This window comes from Raphanus sativus, chromosome 7 (genome assembly GCF_000801105.2).
Source record: "Raphanus sativus cultivar WK10039 chromosome 7, ASM80110v3, whole genome shotgun sequence".
NCBI lineage: Eukaryota > Viridiplantae > Streptophyta > Magnoliopsida > Brassicales > Brassicaceae > Raphanus > Raphanus sativus.
Window position 1 is genome coordinate 3,787,015 of NC_079517.1, and position 19,442 is coordinate 3,806,456.

The following is a 19,442-nucleotide window of genomic DNA, read 5'->3' on the forward strand; positions in this document are numbered from 1 at the left end:
TTTGTCAGTGAGAAAAAAAAGAGAGTTAGAGTTTTGTAATCTTTTTATTTTATTTTTATAACCATTTTATTTTTTTTGATAAACATTTTCAATTTTTATTGATATTCTAGTTGTTTAACTAATTTCTCCACAAATTACAAGATTTTCTTATTTTAACCTTTTCTATACCTATCCAAAACCACGGCGAGATGGGATCTGATGAGAATGTGAAAATGTAATGATGACAGCTGACCTGCTGCGTGAAGCATTGGTGCGTACAAGTACAACCAGGTTCAGAGTATGAGATAGTTGGTCTTTTTCCTGTCAGGATGAAGGATATATACCACTACAAAAAAAAAACAATAAATCTTAGCTAACAATTCCGAATATGGGAATGCGCATATGATTCCTCCTTCCTTGGCAAGTTTCCTTTTTAGGAAAACCACACACGATAGAACAAGAATTTATAAAATTAGTATTTGATTTTTTCAGGCTTTGTTAAGCATTTTGATAATTTTATTTGGACAAGACTTGGGTTCACCCCCTATGGTGAACTCTCAAATTCACCTCAATTGTTAGCACCAATCAAAGTGCCATGTAAGATTAGTAAAAAAACAAAATTAAACAAAAAAAAGGGAAAGAAGTGAAAAATACGTCGACTAATTTTTGTAACGCCATCTATGGCTTCTTCTTCATCACCAACACACAATTTTAAAAGTTTTTTTATCATCTACACAGAATATTGAAAGTTTTATTTGTCAAATTGGTGTCTACAATCCTCTTCCCTTATATCTTAAATCTAAACCCAAAATACTAAACTCTAAACCCAAAATACTAAATCCTAAACCTCGTAAACCCTAAACCCTTGGATAAACCCTAAACCCTTGGATAAAGAGATATTCCAAAGGTTTAGAGTTTAACCAAGGGTGTAGGGTTTATCCAAGGGTTTAGGGTTTAGTTTTTAGAATTTACCCAATGATTTAGGGTTTAGTGTTTTGGGTTTACCAATTTGACAAATAAAGCTTTTAATATTCTGTGTGGATGATAAAGAAGCTTTCAATATTTTGTGTAGGTGATGAAGAAGAAGCCATGGATAGCGTTAAAAAAATTAGTCTACGTCTTTTTTATTTCTTTCCTTTTTTTAATTTTGTTTCCTTTTTTTATTAATCTTACATGGCACTTTCATTGGGGCTAACAATTGAGGTGAATTTGAGAGTTCACCACAAGGGGTGAACCCAAGTTTTGTTCATTTTATTTATATATATCAGTATACTTGTCGCTTACGACTAGATGGACTTCTGATCTTCATCGCACTTTAAGTGACTGATAGGCTTAATTACAAAGGAGTGTTTAGTGGAAATAGAATTTATGTAAAATTGGTTGATTTTAAGAATTAATAGATTTGTTAAATTTTTAAAGAGTTGTAAAGAGTTTTTCATATTTAAAAAGTTTATCAAAATTTGCTAGTGTAGTGATTTTATGAATCTAGAAGTTATATGCAAGATTTTGAAGTTTTTTTATGAATAAAATTGTCTAGAATTCAAGTCTCATTAACAATTGATTTAATAGGATGATAGAATCATTAAAATTTAAGCTTTTGAATAATAAAAAGCTTTTGTAAGTCATTAAACAATCATAAAACTAATAAAACTAGATTTTAGTAAAAATGTTAGAATCCACTAACCAATAAGACAATAACACTAGAATTTATGAATATTAGCAATCATGAAACACCCCTTTAATCCCTGAGCGGTGAATTTACGTCGTAATGAAGAAATATTTATGTGTTGATTTGTATTTCGACCGTTATAGCAAAAACCAGGTTTCGACCGTTGTAGCAAAACCAGGTTTTTACAGTTATCATTTTAAATGGTTAAGATCTTTGAAGCTAAAATGAGTATTCAACTTTACAAGTAAAACGGAAATTAAAAGATCTAATACCTAGTGTGTATATAATGTTTTATACTCCCCAAAACTAATATTAAAATAACGTCTGTATGGGTCATTCATGTATCCCTCTATTGGCGAATCTATGTGATAAAATGTATAGATCAAACAATAAGATATCGACTTTTGAGGGACATATTCACTTTGACTTCTAGATTGGAGCCATTATAGATTCGGTGTTGCTTGAAGTTGACGCATCAACGTAAGGGGGAAAAAGGAACCTAAAGTAAAAGAGAGTTAAAATCAAATGCATTTAGTCACTTTGAACGGATACCGAAAACATATATGGAGACCTGAACTGAGTGGAAAAAAAGACAAGAGTAAACAAAAGAATTCAACTAGTACAAGTATAAGCAAAGCAACTGTGTAGCAGTGACTTCATCTGTTTAATCAAAAATCGATTGCCAGTTTACCACTAATCACTGATCAATCACATTTGTAGTGAAAAGTCGATAGTTGTGGATGTTTTATGTACTAGAGAATATCAAAAGCTAAACATGCATTAGTGCATTACATTGTGTAGTATGATATGTATAATATATATCAGTACTGCCTTTGTTTTTAGTTCAAACTTTTTATAAGTATTGCGTTGGTGTTAGAGATCAAGAAGGCATATTCGTAAACGTGGGTCGACAAATGACAGTACTAGTTAAAAAACGCTTTTTGACATATATTTGTATGGCTTTTACAAAAACAAAAAAAAGACATAAATGTATGTAGGCCTGGGCACGGATCGGATATTCGGGTTTTTGAAGGTATTTGTGATTTGCTTCGAATGTTACGGATATCTGATTTTTCGATTTGCTTTGCTTCGGAAAAATACGGATATTCGGAAAAACGGATATCCGGAAAATAAATAGATATTTGCGGATATTCGCGGATACTTACGGATCTCTCATTTGTTTTGATTAATACAAATAATCTTAAAAATTTGATACAAATTTGTTTTGTAAAATATATTTTTTGCATGATATAAAAGATAAAAATTAAAAAAAGCAATGAATCTTCATATTTTGTAAATTTTTAAACTTAGTTAAAATTATAATAACACAAAACTTAAAAAAAAAATTATAATTATCATAAATATTTTCTCTTCCTTTTATGTAATACTTTTATATAAGTAGTAATATGAATAGAATCTATCAAATAATATATTAGAATAATAATTATATAATTTTATACATTTAAAACTTTAAATATAATCAAAATATACATGTATTTATATATTGACGGATCGGATCGGATATTCGCTTCCCAAAATTTTAATATTTGTGATTTGCTTCGATTTTGACGGATATTGAATTTTAGTATTTGCTTTGCTTCGAAAGCTTACGGATATTCGGAATTTTCGAATCGAATAGCAACGGATAACGAATCGAATCAAATTTAACGGATAAAATGCCCAGCCCTAAATGTATGGTGGGTGATACAGATGAATATTTTTTTATCGATTAGAAAAGAATTAAGAGGATATATTTGTATTAGTACTGTTAAGATTCTCTCCTCCGGTGCTGAAAACCACCACTTTCGGCGTGGAATCACGTGGAGAGTCCCTGCGTAGACACGTGGTCGATAGGAATTCTCCGACCAGCCCCTACATAGTAAGTGGACAACAGAACCACGCTGGTCATCGTCATCATTTATCCCTTCACATCTTTTTTTTTGTTCAACTATCCCTTCACATCTAATTTTAAAAATCGAATCGATTCTTGGTAATATGGATTAGTCTACCGGTAATGCGAAGGAGTCTGTGGGCTTGGGCTCAGATTACTTTTGGACCGTGCTTACCTTTAGCAATGATTTCGCCTTTTCATGTGTTAAGACGTTAAACTAGTCATTGATTTTCTTATCACCTTACTTTCTAATAATAATAATTTATAAAACTTAACCCAATTTTTTATTAAATTAATCTACTGTTCATGTGGTAAAATGATAGCTCGTGGAAAATTAAGCACATTGATTAAAGGTGTCTATATGGCCCTTTGTATGTTTGTTGGTTGTCACCGTTCACACACGAATATGTGAATACCAACATTATTACACACAACTTGCTCATTTGGCCAATTCTTCACATCGACCAATGGTCAGCTATAAAAAAATGAAATAAATAACTTGTTTATTTATGAGTAACTAAATTTATAAACCAAAACACTTTGAGCACGGATATAAATATCTACTATGATGTTAATATTTGAATTTTAATGTTAACTATTTTGTAATTTATATGTAAGGTTTATTTTAAATAATATTATATTATTTTAGTTAGACATGTAATTTAGATATATTATATCTAATCGATTTGGTTATTACTTAGATATATCGAATTATATTTAATTCTTCAAGTTTAACCATAGTATTTTTTTTGTTAAAACGGATTTAAATTTTGAGTTTTTTAGACTTTTGATTTTAGGCATAAAATAAAATTATTTCAAGTTAATCATTTTGTGGATTATATTAAATTATACATATTTCTTCCAATCGAAGTATAATTAATTTCTATTATGGTTAAATAATTTCGAATAGTTTATTTCTTGCATAGGTTTAGTTCTTCATTTTAAATATGTATACAAATTTTCGTAAATTATTTTGTATAATTTTATATTTTGTGGATTTGTAAAAAATAGTAGAATAAACTGAAATGATGATAAGCACACAAATTTAAAAACGAAGATTACTAATAAAATTTTGGAAATTCATGAACGAATATCAATATGTGCAAAATATTTATTTTTAAAATTCAAGTAACTTTATATCTTACATGTGTAAAATATAAATTAAAATATTAAAAATAATTTTATCCATAAAAATTCATATTGGTTTATGTATTCTTATTATGTGTATATCATGTTGTATAAGTATACAAAATATAAAAATAAAATATTAAGCATTAAAGAATTTTAAGTGGTATATTAGGTTTGATTAAAATTTGCAGATTTTTTACTTTATATATTTTGATAAATATTATATAGAAAATTTAAATAAAATAAAAATTTAACAAAACGAAAGTATGCAAAAATGAATAAATATCTCAACAGTAGCATATATATAATATTTTAGTTCATCAATGATATTTTAGTATATATTATTTAAATTAATTTTTGTAATAATCTAAGAAAATAGACTGATATAAATAAAAACATTATTATTAATTTAAAAATATATACTATTATATTTAATATAATGTTTTAAAGAGACTATTATTTTTGACATCAAATTTTTTTCTTTTGTAAACTTTCCTTTTTAAAAAATCACATAATATATGAAATATATTTTCATAAAAATGTCTTCTTTCCTTTTTGTAAATATATTTTTTGTATTATATGAATATTTCCTTTTTTACTATATATGTTACTTGGAAAAAATAAAATTAGAATTTAGTTGGCATATATTATTAAATAGTAGTATTTTAATTTCTTAAAGGTACCTCTGTAATTAACTATAAAAATAATATTATTATGTTTCTATTATTCCTTTTTTATTTATGTGTGTTTTAAAAAAGAAAAATTAAATTAAAAGTTAACTCAAGTTTTATTATGAAAAAATACGCAATTATATATGATATTTTAATTAATTAAATTTATCTATATAATTAATCGTTGTGAAAATTAACGTGACTGCGATAAGTAGGAAATTGAATTCTCTAATAATATTATAGAAAATGAAACTTTATTTATCATAGTAATCACATTTTGCTTTTTTCAATTTTAAAATAGCCAGAAAAGAAATAAAAATGTGAATTATGTAACGTCCGAGTGTCAAATCGAGACCAGCTCAAAAGACACGGCTCTCGCGTTATTATTCTCTGGGCTGTAATAAGTAACCAAAGAGAGAGAAAAATAATAATCTCTTGAACTCTCTGGCGGCTTCAATGGAAGATTACGGCAGTCAACGACCGTACGGAGGGATGCAGATCCAGCCTTACAACGGTAACGGTGATTTCAGGAGCTACAGCGCTTCTTACGGGACGGCGACGGAGAACAACATGTACGATGTGAAGAAGGGAAAATCAATAGGGAGGTCGAAGTCGTTGGGGATAATAACGGACCCGGAGCTGCAGCGGAAGAAAAGAGTGGCGAGTTACAAGATGTATAGTGTTGAAGGCAAAGTCAAAGGCTCTTTTCGAAAAAGCTTCAGATGGCTTAAGCATAAGTACACACAGGTCGTCTATGGCTGGTGGTGAACTTTCTTTTTTTGTTTTTGTTTTCTTCTTCTGATAGCTTTGATTTTATTTTGATTTCCTCAAGTAATTAATTATGTCTGTGTTCTCTTATATATCTCTACTAGATCATGACCCGTGTTTCAGTTTTAATTTTTATTTATTTATACTAAATATTATGTTTATAATATTGATCGTTTTATATTGATTAAGCTAGGGATAAATATTTGGGTATCCACTCGAATTCGGTTAAAATTTATTCGGGTTTAAGATTTTCGAGTTTAAAGATTCTAACTCTATTCGGGTATTTATAAACTTTGGTTCCGGTTTGATTTAGATCTTTGCGGGTTTGATAACCCGTTTAAATTATTTTTAAATTTTAAAAATTTATATATCTTTAAATATCCTTAAATCTAAAAAAATATAACATGTAAATTTGAGTAATGTAAGCTAAAGTACCTAAATGAAAAATTAAAACAAATTTAACTTAAATATTTAGATGAAGAATATATATATATATAATATATATATATTTTAAGTATTTTGGTGTTTTGATTATTTTTATCTACTTTAGATGTTTACTTTTGATTATTTTTTATATTTTAAATCAACTTAAAATAGTTAGATATTAACTCGAAAAATAGCTAACATATTGAAGTATATAAATATGATTTAAATACATTCGGATATCCGAAATATTTCGTTCGGATAAGGTTAGTTATGGTTCTGTAGATACCAAAATGGTAAATCCGTTTGGATATTATCTAGTTTTGGTTCAAATTTGGTAATACTTTTCGTTCATATTTGTTCAATGAAGAGTTGATATTATAATTTTATGAATTGTTTGTCCAATAAAAATGTATTTTTTGAATTCGACATTGTTTTAATTGAGAAGTTAATGAAGTGTATCTAATTCAAATTTAATTTTAGAACACATTAATGTAAGTGGAAAAGACAAAGCATTAAAATAGGAAATATTATTTAATTGTATATTTAATTCAAATTTAATTTAAGAAAACATATTAATTAAAGTGAAAAGACAGCATTAAAATAGGAAGTATTATTTAATATCAGTGGCATGGAAGTGTAAATAACACTGAAAACTAAGGGGCATTTTATATGTGTACTTCTCTTTTAATAATATAGATGTGTGTTACATTCTTCAATGTAAGTGTGATGGCCACAAAATTATTTATGATCATTAGTTTACTTTACATAGTTAATAAAGTTTCAAACTAGATTATTGAAAGGTTTATTGTGTTGTTGCAAGTTCATCATATATGAACCATTCTTGTTATTTCATTTATATTATATTTGTGTATTTTAGACTTTGATATGGTTGGGTTTATGTATTTAACCTTGTGACAGCCGGTGAATGACGAATCAATCTGTCCCTCGTTGGTTTTACAATAATATAACATCTGAGTGAATGGAGAACATACATATCTTAATATTGGTAATTGGTCTTGCAGATGCTCCAAAGCATATACAAAGGCCAGGGAAATATGGTTTTCTTTTAGATGATTTTGTTTTGATTTCAGTCTAAATTATTCTTCTTCACATACACACTCAGCTAGAGTTACATCCATTGTACTAACGAGGTCTCGATTATTTGTCTGCGTTGCAAGTTACACACGAATTGTTTTGATATATAAGGTATATATTCGCACTTGTCATATGTTTACAGAAATATCTTATAAGAAATTGGTAAAAAGTTACGGAAACGCAATTAGCCGTGGAGGCTTAGCAGTTTTTTCATAGCTTTACCAACTAAAACCAAAGGTTTAATTATTAAGAAACAGTGTCGATCAAAAAAGTTTTGATTTTGTTGACAAATTAGTGTGATAAAAAAAGTCTTCATTTTTTTTATAACATTGATAATAGTCTTCATTATATAATAAAAAATGCTATAAACAGAGTTAATCATTACTACTAATAATATTACTAAAAAATAGAGAGAGAGAGGACATGTAATAACGTAAGACATCGGCAAACCAAAAAAAAAAACAATTCGGAGCTTTTGGATTCACGTCTGGCCGGGGCGTTAGAGAGAACATCGGAGAATGTGGGAATCAATATGCCTGACGCTTGCAGCCACCGCCGGTAACAATATCGGCAAAGTTCTACAGAAGAAGGGCACTATCATCCTCCCTCCTCTCTCCCTCAAGCTTAAGGTCTCTCTCTCTCCCTCTATTGCTTGTGCCTTTCGATTTGCATGCTGTTCCCGAGTCTCTCAATTTGACAGATCTCTTACATTCCACATCTGGAAAAATTCGAGATTAAAATCTTGTCTTTTAGTATTGAGACTCTGTTTTTGCTCTGTTCTATCTCAATTTGATCGATTCTGGATGTTGTTGGTGATCACTTTTTCTATGGGAAAGCTCACATTTTTATGATCATCAATTTGTTGTGTATTTTTTTTTGTTTTCAGGTGATAAGAGCATATGCTGTTAACAAACCATGGGCGTTAGGTTTCCTCATGGACATTTTTGGGGCTTTGTTGATGCTCAGAGCTCTTTCACTTGCTCCTGTAAGTTCAAAAAAAAGATTGTTTTGCCTTTTGAGATGGTCCCAAGTATTATTGATGATGATAATTTGGCTCTCTACTTCTAGGTGTCTGTTGTTCAGCCAGTCTCTGGATGTGGACTTGCCATTCTTTCTGTCTTTTCTCATTTTTATCTCAAGGAAGTCATGAATGTTTTTGACTGGATTGGGATCACCGTCGCTGGCATTGGCACCATAGGTAAAACTTTTTTGAGAAGATAATAGAGAAGATTCTTTCTTTTTATTTATAGATTTTTGAGGATTCTGGTGTAGGAGTTGGTGCTGGTGGTGAGGAGCAAAAAGCATCTTTGATATCTGTCTTCCAGTTACTCTGGCTGGCTCTTGTTGTTGCCTTCTTGTTTGTAGGTACCCTTTCATTACATGGTATTTTCATTAAGAAAAGTCCATCTCTTTTGGCATCATCGTTGTGTTGACTTTGGCTTTCTCCTTTTCTATTTTCATTTTCATCTTTATCAGATAATAGTGTTACTACTTCAGTTGATGTGGTAGTAATGTCAATGTTTCTACTTACTCGTGTGTTGATTTTTTCTTTTTTGTGCAACAAGGTACTACTAAATGCGTGGCTTCATATCTATAAACGCCAGCGCAGGGAGCAGGAGCTGGTAATATTATCCTCTTTATTCTCTAATTGTTTAGAATCTTTTGAGCTATATAACAGAGCCACATAGTGATTTCTCCTACCAAATGCAATAATCCTAGTATTTGGGTTGCAGATGGAATATGAAGTGGTGGAAGAAATCATATATGGCTTGGAATCTGGTGTTTTATTCGGGTATTTTTGTATTTTTTTCGCTATCCATAAACATCAAAGAACATCCAATTTTGGTCTAAGGCGATGAGCCTCTAATGTTTCCCATTTGCTATCTCCTATATATCCATTATTATGTGCTGTTTGATTCTGAAAACACCTACATACCAATGTCCTGGAGTGTCTGTAGGAACATATCCAAAGAGAATAAAACTATAGATGAACACTGTATTTGCAGCATGTTGCATAGCTGACAACAGTCTGTAACGTCTTTTAATGACAGGATGGCATCTGTAGTATCAAAGATGGGTTTTGTATTCGTGGAGCAGGGGTTTTCTGCAATGTTCATTCCCATGTGCATCTCCATTAGTATATGCTGCAGCGGAACAGGATTTTTCTACCAGGTACTTTGTCTTTTGCTTAGTCCCTTTCCACTTGCACCTGTCGTGTATAACATAACAGATTATCTTCTTGTAGTTTGATATTCATCATGAATCTAGTCTCTGTCTTTTTTTTTTCCCCTTTACTTTATCAGACTCGGGGACTAAAACACGGTAGAGCAATTGTAGTATCCACTTGCGCTGCTGTGGCATCAATTGTAACAGGTGTGGTTGCTGGAATGTTTGCTCTTGGTGAGAAATTGCCCACTTCACCATCTGGTCGACTTTTACTTCTCTTCGGATGGTAAAGGTTCCACTTTCACCATATAGTCATTATGTGCATAAACAGAAACAGATATACAGAGTATAGTTTTTGGATGATGGGAGAGTCTTGAAACCTTTTTTTTGGCAGGTTACTTATAATGCTAGGTGTTGTATTACTGGTGACTTCATCTCGACTTATCAGACATCTTCCAAGGTCATTCCGGCGTTCCAGACAGACGAGTGTAGAAAGAGGTTTCAACATGAGGCGGACAGCATCATCATCACACACGCCAAAGGATACAAACCCAAGTGCGGTTATCCAAGCAGCGACATTGCACCATCTCTTATCATCCGCATCAAAAGACAAAGACTAAAGAAGACTTTCGGAAACACCAAAGAAATTTGTGACTAAAAAAGTGTCAAGATTTTCAGAGTTTCATCTCGTTGATATTTGCAGTTTGTGGGAACAGTTACAAGATCAGAGCTTGTGATCAAATTAAAAGACATCTGAACTGTGAAATATGAGTTCCCCTTGTTATCTTGCCTTATTGGGCAAACTGTAAGTTTGGGACATACACTACGATCGCATAACATAAGTCCAAAAGTGTTATTATCTTTTTGCTCAAATCATAAGACATTTGAATGAACTTGTGAGTTTTGGTGCCGGGCGAGTCACGTTATTAAACCGTCTGAAAAGACCAGAACGAACACACTTTCATCACTAGCCATACTCATGGGTACAATAGGCCCATTAGGGTAAGAGTTGAGTGATTAAAAGGTCTATTTAGTAGGGTCCGTTTGATAGCTAGCAATAGGGGGCCATTAGATAATGATGTGCAAGTAGGTCGTCGGTACTTAAAAGTGAAAAAGACCGGTTAACCAACTTTTATAGGCGGAAAAAGATGGAAGAAAGTGAGATGGCATAATAGAAGAGAAACCTGAACATCCAATTAGGTTGGGGCTTAACCTATAGATTGGTACCGAATCAGGACATACTTCATATCTGAGGCAGACAATATATGTCTGACAGTGAAGTGACACTCTCTTATTTTCCTCTTTTTTTTATGTGGGTCCTAATCCCACGCACACACACACTCCTAGTCAGCTTTTGTCTTTGGCCTTGACAGAAAACTCAAGTGTCACTTGTCAAACAATTAGGGTTTCAAGATTAACAAACCAAAAGATCTATAAGAAAATCTCTATAGATATTCCTCCATGAAAGTAGTTCGTAGTTGGACTAGACTTGGACTAGATTGGAGGGTTGGTTACATATCACACTGCGCGACGGGAACTAGTTTGAAAATGCGACATGCCAATGTGAGAACAAAGTTCAGAGAGAAAGCCTATGCAAACAATAAACGTATTAATGTTTTGCGGTACATTGTTGGTGACAGTGACTGAGACGAATCATTGATCGAGGTTCCAAGAGAGTGGTCAAAACGATAACGTCTCTAACTAGTTTTGTTTTTAAATGCTTAGCGGTGGTTGGTAAGCCGAGAGATCACTGAGCTCGTTTTAAACGGATATTAATAGTTTTTATTAATTAAAACGGTGATAAAGAAATACAACATCACAGTATCAAACTTTGACCAAATCTCTTGTAAAACCTTTGTATTAATTACTATCTAAAACTAGGGTTGACATTTCATCTCTTAAATTTGATTCGATTTGTTAATCGTTTCGATTGGATCCAAAAAAATATGAATATCTGTAAGTTGTAAAGCAAATATTAGAAATTAATATCCGTTAAAAGTGAAATAAATTACAAATACTAAAAAAAAGAAGAGGCGGATATCCGATCCGCTCCAACTTATATACAAATCGATGTATATCTATAACTAAAATAGAGTTTTAAATCTATAATCCTATATAATTATTATTCTAACTTATAATTTTATTAATTTTAATTATAAAATTACCTACAAAATATAAAATTAAGAAAAATAACAAATTTTCTAAGAATATTTGTTTTATAAGAAAATTTATTAATCTTAAAAATTCATAAAACACATAGTTTCACTAATTTTCAGTTTATCTTTTATATTATTTAAATTTTTGTAACAAAAATAAATTTGTATAATATTTTGTAGATTTACTTGTATTGAACAAAGTAAATTAAGTATCTATAAATATATGTGAATATCAGATATCCATATTTTCTCGGATCAAATCAAATTCGTGAAAAAACAAATCAGAAATAATGAAAAACATAGTAATATTCGATCCGTGCCGAATATTTTTTATATACTAATCATTTGTTACCATGAACGTCATCATCATCATTTTTATAACTACAAGTCAATGACTACTAATCAAAATGATCCAACAACGTAGAAGAGAGGAAAGAGGAAGACATATCCAATCATTCCCCACCACAAAAGGCACTAAGCAAAAAGAAGAAACCCCATCAATCAATCAATATCCAACTTGGTCACACATCATTCACATTTTTTTGTGCTTTTCTACTGAAGCCATCGAATGAAACCACAATCAAGGGACCACACACAGTACTCCTATTCTAATGGTTCATTCACTATGATATGACACGTGTTGTGGGTAGGGACTTTTCTGCATCACCCACAATCATAAAGATTCCTCCTTTCTTCCTTTGGTGGTGAAACCAAAATCAAAACAATAAAGGTTTAAACTTTTTTTTTCTTCTTTATAGAGAAACCATCCCAAAAGAAAAACAAATTTAACTATTTGTGACCCAATGTGATGTATCAAATTGCAACAAGATTTTGAGTTTTCTTATACACATTGTTGATTCTGCAAATAAAATCAGAGACTAATAAAACTTGAAATGGAAGAAGTAGCATATGCTAATCAATAAGAATGGTTTTTTGTTTTTGTTTTCTTTATTGCTGCTTGCTCTGTTGTCCAGGGTAAGCTCCAAGTTCTTCAACATTCCAGCTTTCGTGGGATGCAACATGCTTATGCGAAGGAGTGTACTCCTGTGAAGAATATGAAAAAAGAACAAATTATGAGAGAGATACAAAGTGACAACATAATCACAGAACAAGATCAAAAGGGGAAGACAGGCTAAGTTTATATGTACCTCCATCTTCTCCATAAGCTCTTTGGCTGTTGGTGCAGAAACCACAATATTACGTGCCCCTGGTTTGATAAAACCTTCTTGGACGCCCGTGTCAAACAAAGCAAGCAAATTGTTATAGTACCCATCAACATTCAATAGACCAACCTGCAGAAAAAAACAATCACAAACGGATCAAAACATGCAGGAATTAGTAGCCTCTACTGCTTCTTCTTGAGAGAGTGATAGTACCGTCTTCTTATGGATACCAAGTTGTGACCATGTTATCATCTCCAGCAGCTCCTCCATTGTTCCATAACCTCCTGTAACAGCTTCATTAAGTTTGCTTTGAATAGGTAAGTATATAAGACGTTTTTAGCTCACCAGGGAGAGCAATGAAGGCCTCAGCTTCTTGTGCCATAGCAGCTTTTCGTTCGTGCATGTCAGCAACAACCCTTACTTCTCCAACAGTCTCACCAGATATCTGATGACAAAAGTAAACCATACAATCCCCATATTAACTTATATAAAAGCACACAAGAACCAAGCCGGCAACATTGGAAACACAACATTACCTCAATTGGCATCAAAGCTTTGGGAATGATCCTGCAGTTGTTAAAGAGAATCAAATCAGAAACTCTTAAGGAGAAGTTTGGACATGAAGGGAGGTGGTTGTGTAAGAGTGACTAACCCTAGTACATGGAAACCACCTTCATAGACTCTCCTGGATATAAGACCCATTAACCCAACACTTCCACCTCCATAAACCAAGTCTATCTTCCTCTTCACCTACACAATATTTTTTTCAGATGATGAACAATCAAATCCAAATGATACATTTGAACGTAAACATTAACTAAAAATCCAATCAACCAAACACAGATAACACGTCCAGAAAACAGAGGAAGACCGAAAATCTCTGATAGACACAGTATAAACAGAATCACAAACCCAATGTGTTCCAGCCATGTTAGGTATTCAAAAAGCTCTGTTTTTTCTCAGTCTTATTTTTTCGAAAAAGTTGATTTCTTTATCTTCAGTGTTTTGAAAAGTTGGTGTCTTTATCACGAAACCAAACGATAAGCAATCATTAGAGGAAGAAAACAGAGAGAGGGAGAGAGAGCAAACGAGTTCATTGCCGAGTTCGATGGCAGCATCACTGAAAACTTCTCTATTACCAGAGTTGCTTCCGCAAAAGACACAAACTTTGCTGAACCTGCTTCTCTTGTTCTCCTCCATCATCATCAACGGATAAAAATCACTACAAAAAGAACAAAATAAATCAAAGGTATATTCCTCAAGTCGTTATCGAACGAAACGCAGAACAAACCAAGGAGGGAGGGGAAGGGGAGAGATAAAAGTGACAAAGACGAAACCTTTTGTGTGACGAGATTATATACGAAGGGGAGGGACGGGATGCAAACAAGATTGAAATATCGAATGAGAACAATACAAAACAAAACTCTAATCCAATCCAGAGTGGTGGAAGAATCGGACGATAAGCCTCTGTATTTAAATTGTGTGCGTGTTTTTTTTACCTTTTGCTGTATTGGTAAATGGTATAAACAAAATAGTTGCTATGGTAAATTTGGCACTGGAGGTTAAAAAAAAAATAGTTGATGGATTGTAGCGTTTTAGAAAATTTAAAATGGATCTATTTGGTATAATATCCTGAAAAATATTTGGCCAAATCACAGCTACAGTTTTACTTGATGAATCTATATGATTATTTAATAAATGAATTTACTGATTTATCTTGTTCTTCATATTTTTAGATTTAGTCTATTTATATATTTTAATAGTAATCAATTTTGGAAACATGATAACTCTATACATACAAATATTTGATAATATCTTATTTATTATTATATAAAGGATTTTTCTATGATTTTAGGTGAGTCAATGATTTTAATAAACAATTTCAGTATTATTTATATACTAGATAATAAACATTTTTAATAAAATATGATAACTCGCATCTACACAAATATTTGATATCATCTTATTAATATCATATAAAAAAATTCTTTTATATGTAATGAAAGGATTATATCTATATTTTTGTATTAAAAGATATATTTTTGAATTTTGTCAATATAAGCTTATCAATAGCATATATAGTTTATCATTTTTAATTTATTAGTGACTGGTTAAAAAGAATTATGTTTCTAAAAATTATAAAACATTAGAGATATTGTAAAATATCACGAAATTTTCGTTTATATTCTACTGCAAACCAGTACTTGATTACATATTATATGAGTGACAAACAAAAAATAAACTTGTAAAGAAAAAAATGATAAATATTTTATAACATTAGAGATCTTGTAAACATTTTCAAAACATTGGTAAATTTATTTATTGATATATATTAAATATACTATAATCCTTCCGTATTCAAAAAAATTGAAGATCTAGATTTTTTGTGTATACAAAGACTGATGTTTAATTTTGATTAATATTTTTACTTTAGAACTAAACATAAATTTAAATCTAAATATAAAAGTGGTTGAACTTTACTGGGAATCAAATAAAACTCTAAATCAACTAAAATAAAACTAGAAAGTAATAGATAAAAAAATTCTTATATGTTTAAGCAACCGAAAACATCATTCTTTAAAATACAGAAGGAATATTACTCAACAAAATTAGGATTTAGTTGTAATATATCTGTATTATATGATATTGTTTGCTTTTTGCTATCAATTCAGACTCGGTGAAGATAAAAAAATACATGAATTTCCATTGAACTAATATTCATAGATTTTACTGTAAAAATAAAAATGTAAAATAATTCATATCTAACATTTTAAAATTTAAAATTGGGTTTTATTTAAATTTTTCATTACGGGTGATTCAGTTTTAAAAAATTTAGTGTGGTATTCTTAAGTTGTAGCCTTTAGAAGTCTGAGCTGTATTGTATTATCTCATATTATATTTTTATGGGCTTTTATTATTCAAAAAGATGAGGGAAAAAAATCCAATCGACATATATTTTTTACAATTTTTGTAATTTATTTTTATATAATTAAACAAATTTTATGTTAATAATATTAGATTTATATATTATATCAGATAACTGATTATAAATTAATATGGTAAAATTTTCAAAATATACGTATTTAAAAAAAAATCCTTATATGTATTGTGTTATTATCTAGAAATGATATTTCTATTATAAATTTTAAAAATTAATATATAATACAATTTTTAGTTAAATATTAATTAAGCAAAAATATTTGCATAAATATTTTTTGATGTAATTCTAATATGTGAGTGTTTTAAAAAAATTAACACAATAATAAGGATATATATTTTGATGAAATTTTTTGTCATATATAAAACTTTGTTGTTTAATTTAAACTTTATAAAAACATAAGTAATAATTTCTTATTTTTAATTAATAAGACATAAAATAATAAATATTTATAAGAAAAGTATGTCATTATGTCCGTATATGCGGAGAAAATACAAAGTTAGCAAAATATTTAAAAAGAAAAACTTATAAAGTAGTAACTCAGTGTTTCAAAAAAAAATCTAGAGCATCCTTAATGGGATAAGTGGAAGAATATAGGTTATGTGTGAAAAATTAATAAAATAATGTAAGAGATGAAGTTTAGTAATAATTAGTAGTGGGATAAGTGGGAGGATATAGAACTTGTATCTTAATAATTATATAATTTAATAATGTTAAAACATATAATAATTTTTAAAACATTAAAAATAATTTTTAAATGGAAAATATAAAAAAGTAATACTAAATTTTATTTGAAAATAAAAAGATACCCAATATACAATTTCAAATTATTATGAAAAAAAATGAAAGATAGAAATGAAAAACATAAAAAAAAACAAATATATTAATTAAAATACACAAACATTTAGTATTACATTTAGAAACAAACATATTAATTAAAGTACACAAACATTTTCCAGAAAATAAAACCAATGAAACTAAGCCACATCACTCTAATAACTTAGGTGAAACACTTCTTGCATAACAACCAAAAAAACATATCTTAATCAGTTTTTCATTTTTTCCTTTTATTATATTGCCATAAGATGTATGGAAATATATTATTAAAGATGCTCTACTAAATATGACAAGTTGTTTGTGTTATATATTTGTTGCGCATATATGGCGAACAGAGGAAGCCCACATGAACCTCCACGCTGCTTCCCTCGTCCAACGCCAATCTGTCGCCTATTGTATTTTTGTAGTTACATATTCGAGTCATTATATTAACGTGTTTTTTTTTTTGAACTTTTACTAATATATTAACATGTTTTGTTGTTAGAACATATCCACTTGGTATTTAATGGGATTAAACGGGATTACCCATTGTAGTCTATTTCTTGGTTTCATAATTCATACTGTGTACTTGTGAATTACTTATATGGATCATGTTGGTTCTGGCTCATTTAGTGGTGCTCATTTTGTTTGTACGATAATTCAGTAGACTTTTAGTCTTTCAGTAGTCTGGTTTTTGGATCTTGTATGTGCATCTTCGTTTGCTGAGCTGTATGTTTTCTTCCCCAAAACTATGTTGTATGTATATTTTGTAAATATACATGTGGAACATATAAAGTTGCTTAGAACATATCTACCGATGATCTTAGAACTTTTCGGAGTCTTTTTTAAGTCCTTAATTAATCATAAACGTAATACCAGGTCTTTTTGTTCGAGTTTTGACTCCATTGTTTTGTTATATATTATATTTTCACTCGATGAGTCACGGGTGACTATGTCATCTAGACTCTAGTACATTGACATCTATCTTATTAAAGTAGAAGTACTTTAAACTTTTGTTTGGTAATAGAGATAGGAGTCTTTAAAAAAATTAAATTTTGTTTGGTAACAAAGATAGTAGAGAATTTTATATTTTCCTTATTTAAATGATAGATTTAAGTATTTAATGTATTTTTCTAATTTAAATAATAGATTTCTTTAATAGAATGAATCTTAACCAAAATAAAATTTCTTATAGATTTTTTGTTAACATTAAATATTTTTCAATATTTATTAATAAAAATAATAAAATAAAAATCACACATCAAATCAATTTATATATCATATAAATAAAATATAAAATACTTTATTTATAAATTGTTAGTATAACACTTTTATAATATAAGTCCAATTAGTTATAAATAATAGATTTTTATATGATACACTGTGATATAATAGACGATTAAAATCACATAATATAATTATTTAAAGTAATAAATAAAATTTTTGTTTTAAAATGTTATACTAACAATTATGTAATACATATTAATTTACACACATATATATATTATCATTAGAACAAAGAAAAAAACTGAAGTGAAAGCAAATATTTATACGGCCACGGGTCAAACTATAGAAATAAACAACAATGGCGTAAAATTTTTTTTTAACAAATTTATTTTAATTTCAAATATGTTTATATATTTTATTTATTTGTAAATTATTTTTTTTATTAATAATGCTAAGATTTTGGAGTTGGAAAAAATTGTGACCCATCTCTATATTATTTTAATTCGGAATTTAAAATTTATATCAAAATATTTTTTTAAACTTTTAGTTTTTATTATAACTACAAATGTTAATTTTCAATTTAAATTTATGTTTAAATAACAAATATATCATTTGTAAATAAAAACTAAAACATAAAATAAATACCCGCCCGGTTGGGCGGGTCAAAATCTAGTTGTTAATAAAGACCAAGTCACCGGGGCCTAAACTTATCGTAAATGTATTTAGTTACCACTACCTTTTTAGCAAGAATTTTGTAGATTTATCATTCTTTTTTTATCACTCTCTAAACAAAAATAAATAGCATTAGGTATCTAACAGGATTTTATATAGATATGATACGTGTTTTCGGTAGCATTGACCCGAGTATATAATAGTATCATTGCAAGCACGCAAATGCACGCACCTAGAAAGCAATGTCGTTTTTTATTTATTTTTCATTTTGTTAAAATCGTACATGACCGTATCTTTGCTCGCGATATCTAAACTTCGATTGAAAAGTTCTTTGTGACTATTAAAATAAAAGTAACTTGAATGATTCATTTTTATTGAAATTTTTTCATTATTGCACTAAGAAGAAGATAAAATATATGGATGATGACGTTACATAGAAAAAGAGATTAAACTTTGAATATTTTAATCTATTTTCAAAGACATTTGAAAGATGATGTTCCCAACACGGCTTACCCAAAATTGATTGCCCTCTCTGGACCGGTCTTCCCCTCTATTTAGCCTTGAAAGTTTGTAAACCAGCTCTTTTGCTCCCTCCTTCAAGAAAACTAGGTTTAAGTTTTAACTAATGAGTTAGTGTTTCAAGATTTCTTTTCCTCCACTAGACTTCGTTCCTCCCA

General features: G+C 29.6%; 3 protein-coding genes across 3 annotated transcripts; 2 read left to right on the forward strand and 1 right to left on the reverse strand.

Annotated features, from left to right (window-relative positions):
* The first annotated feature begins 5,702 nt into the window (after positions 1-5,702).
* LOC108814296 (uncharacterized) lies at positions 5,703-6,206 on the forward strand. The gene has a single exon (XM_018586837.2). The coding sequence runs from the start codon at positions 5,795-5,797 to the stop codon at positions 6,104-6,106; it is 312 nt and encodes a 103-aa protein (XP_018442339.1). The 5' UTR covers positions 5,703-5,794; the 3' UTR covers positions 6,107-6,206.
* Positions 6,207-8,061: 1,855 nt separating this feature from the next.
* Positions 8,062-10,686, forward strand: LOC108814295 (probable magnesium transporter NIPA9). Its single transcript, XM_018586836.2, has 9 exons — positions 8,062-8,256; positions 8,514-8,612; positions 8,696-8,825; positions 8,900-8,988; positions 9,193-9,249; positions 9,361-9,419; positions 9,679-9,799; positions 9,931-10,079; positions 10,188-10,686. Exons 1-9 carry the CDS (start codon positions 8,146-8,148, stop codon positions 10,411-10,413), a joined length of 1,041 nt encoding a protein of 346 aa, XP_018442338.1. The 5' UTR covers positions 8,062-8,145; the 3' UTR covers positions 10,414-10,686.
* A 2,034-nt stretch (positions 10,687-12,720) lies between these two features.
* LOC108815823 (cytokinin riboside 5'-monophosphate phosphoribohydrolase LOG8) lies at positions 12,721-14,605 on the reverse strand. Its single transcript, XM_018588333.2, has 8 exons — positions 14,450-14,605; positions 14,202-14,334; positions 13,765-13,862; positions 13,649-13,679; positions 13,458-13,557; positions 13,326-13,396; positions 13,098-13,241; positions 12,721-12,993 (listed from the first exon to the last, which is right to left on the reverse strand). The coding sequence occupies exons 2-8, from the start codon at positions 14,316-14,318 to the stop codon at positions 12,898-12,900; spliced, it is 657 nt and encodes a 218-aa protein (XP_018443835.1). The 5' UTR covers positions 14,319-14,334; positions 14,450-14,605; the 3' UTR covers positions 12,721-12,897.
* Positions 14,606-19,442: the final 4,837 nt, after the last annotated feature.

Coding starts and splice junctions, on each gene's coding strand:
- LOC108814296 (XM_018586837.2), top strand. CDS start 5,795: ATGGAAGATTACGGCAGTCAACGACCGTACGGAGGGATGCAGATCCAG.
- LOC108814295 (XM_018586836.2), top strand. CDS start 8,146: ATGTGGGAATCAATATGCCTGACGCTTGCAGCCACCGCCGGTAACAAT. Junction 8,613..8,695: donor GAGCTCTTTCACTTGCTCCT/GTAAGTTCAAAA, acceptor CTCTACTTCTAG/GTGTCTGTTGTTCAGCCAGT. Junction 10,080..10,187: donor CTTTTACTTCTCTTCGGATG/GTAAAGGTTCCA, acceptor TTTTTTTGGCAG/GTTACTTATAATGCTAGGTG.
- LOC108815823 (XM_018588333.2), bottom strand. CDS start 14,318: ATGATGATGGAGGAGAACAAGAGAAGCAGGTTCAGCAAAGTTTGTGTC. Junction 13,680..13,764: donor GGTGGTTTCCATGTACTAGG/GTTAGTCACTCT, acceptor TAACAACTGCAG/GATCATTCCCAAAGCTTTGA. Junction 12,994..13,097: donor AGCTTATGGAGAAGATGGAG/GTACATATAAAC, acceptor TATTCTTCACAG/GAGTACACTCCTTCGCATAA.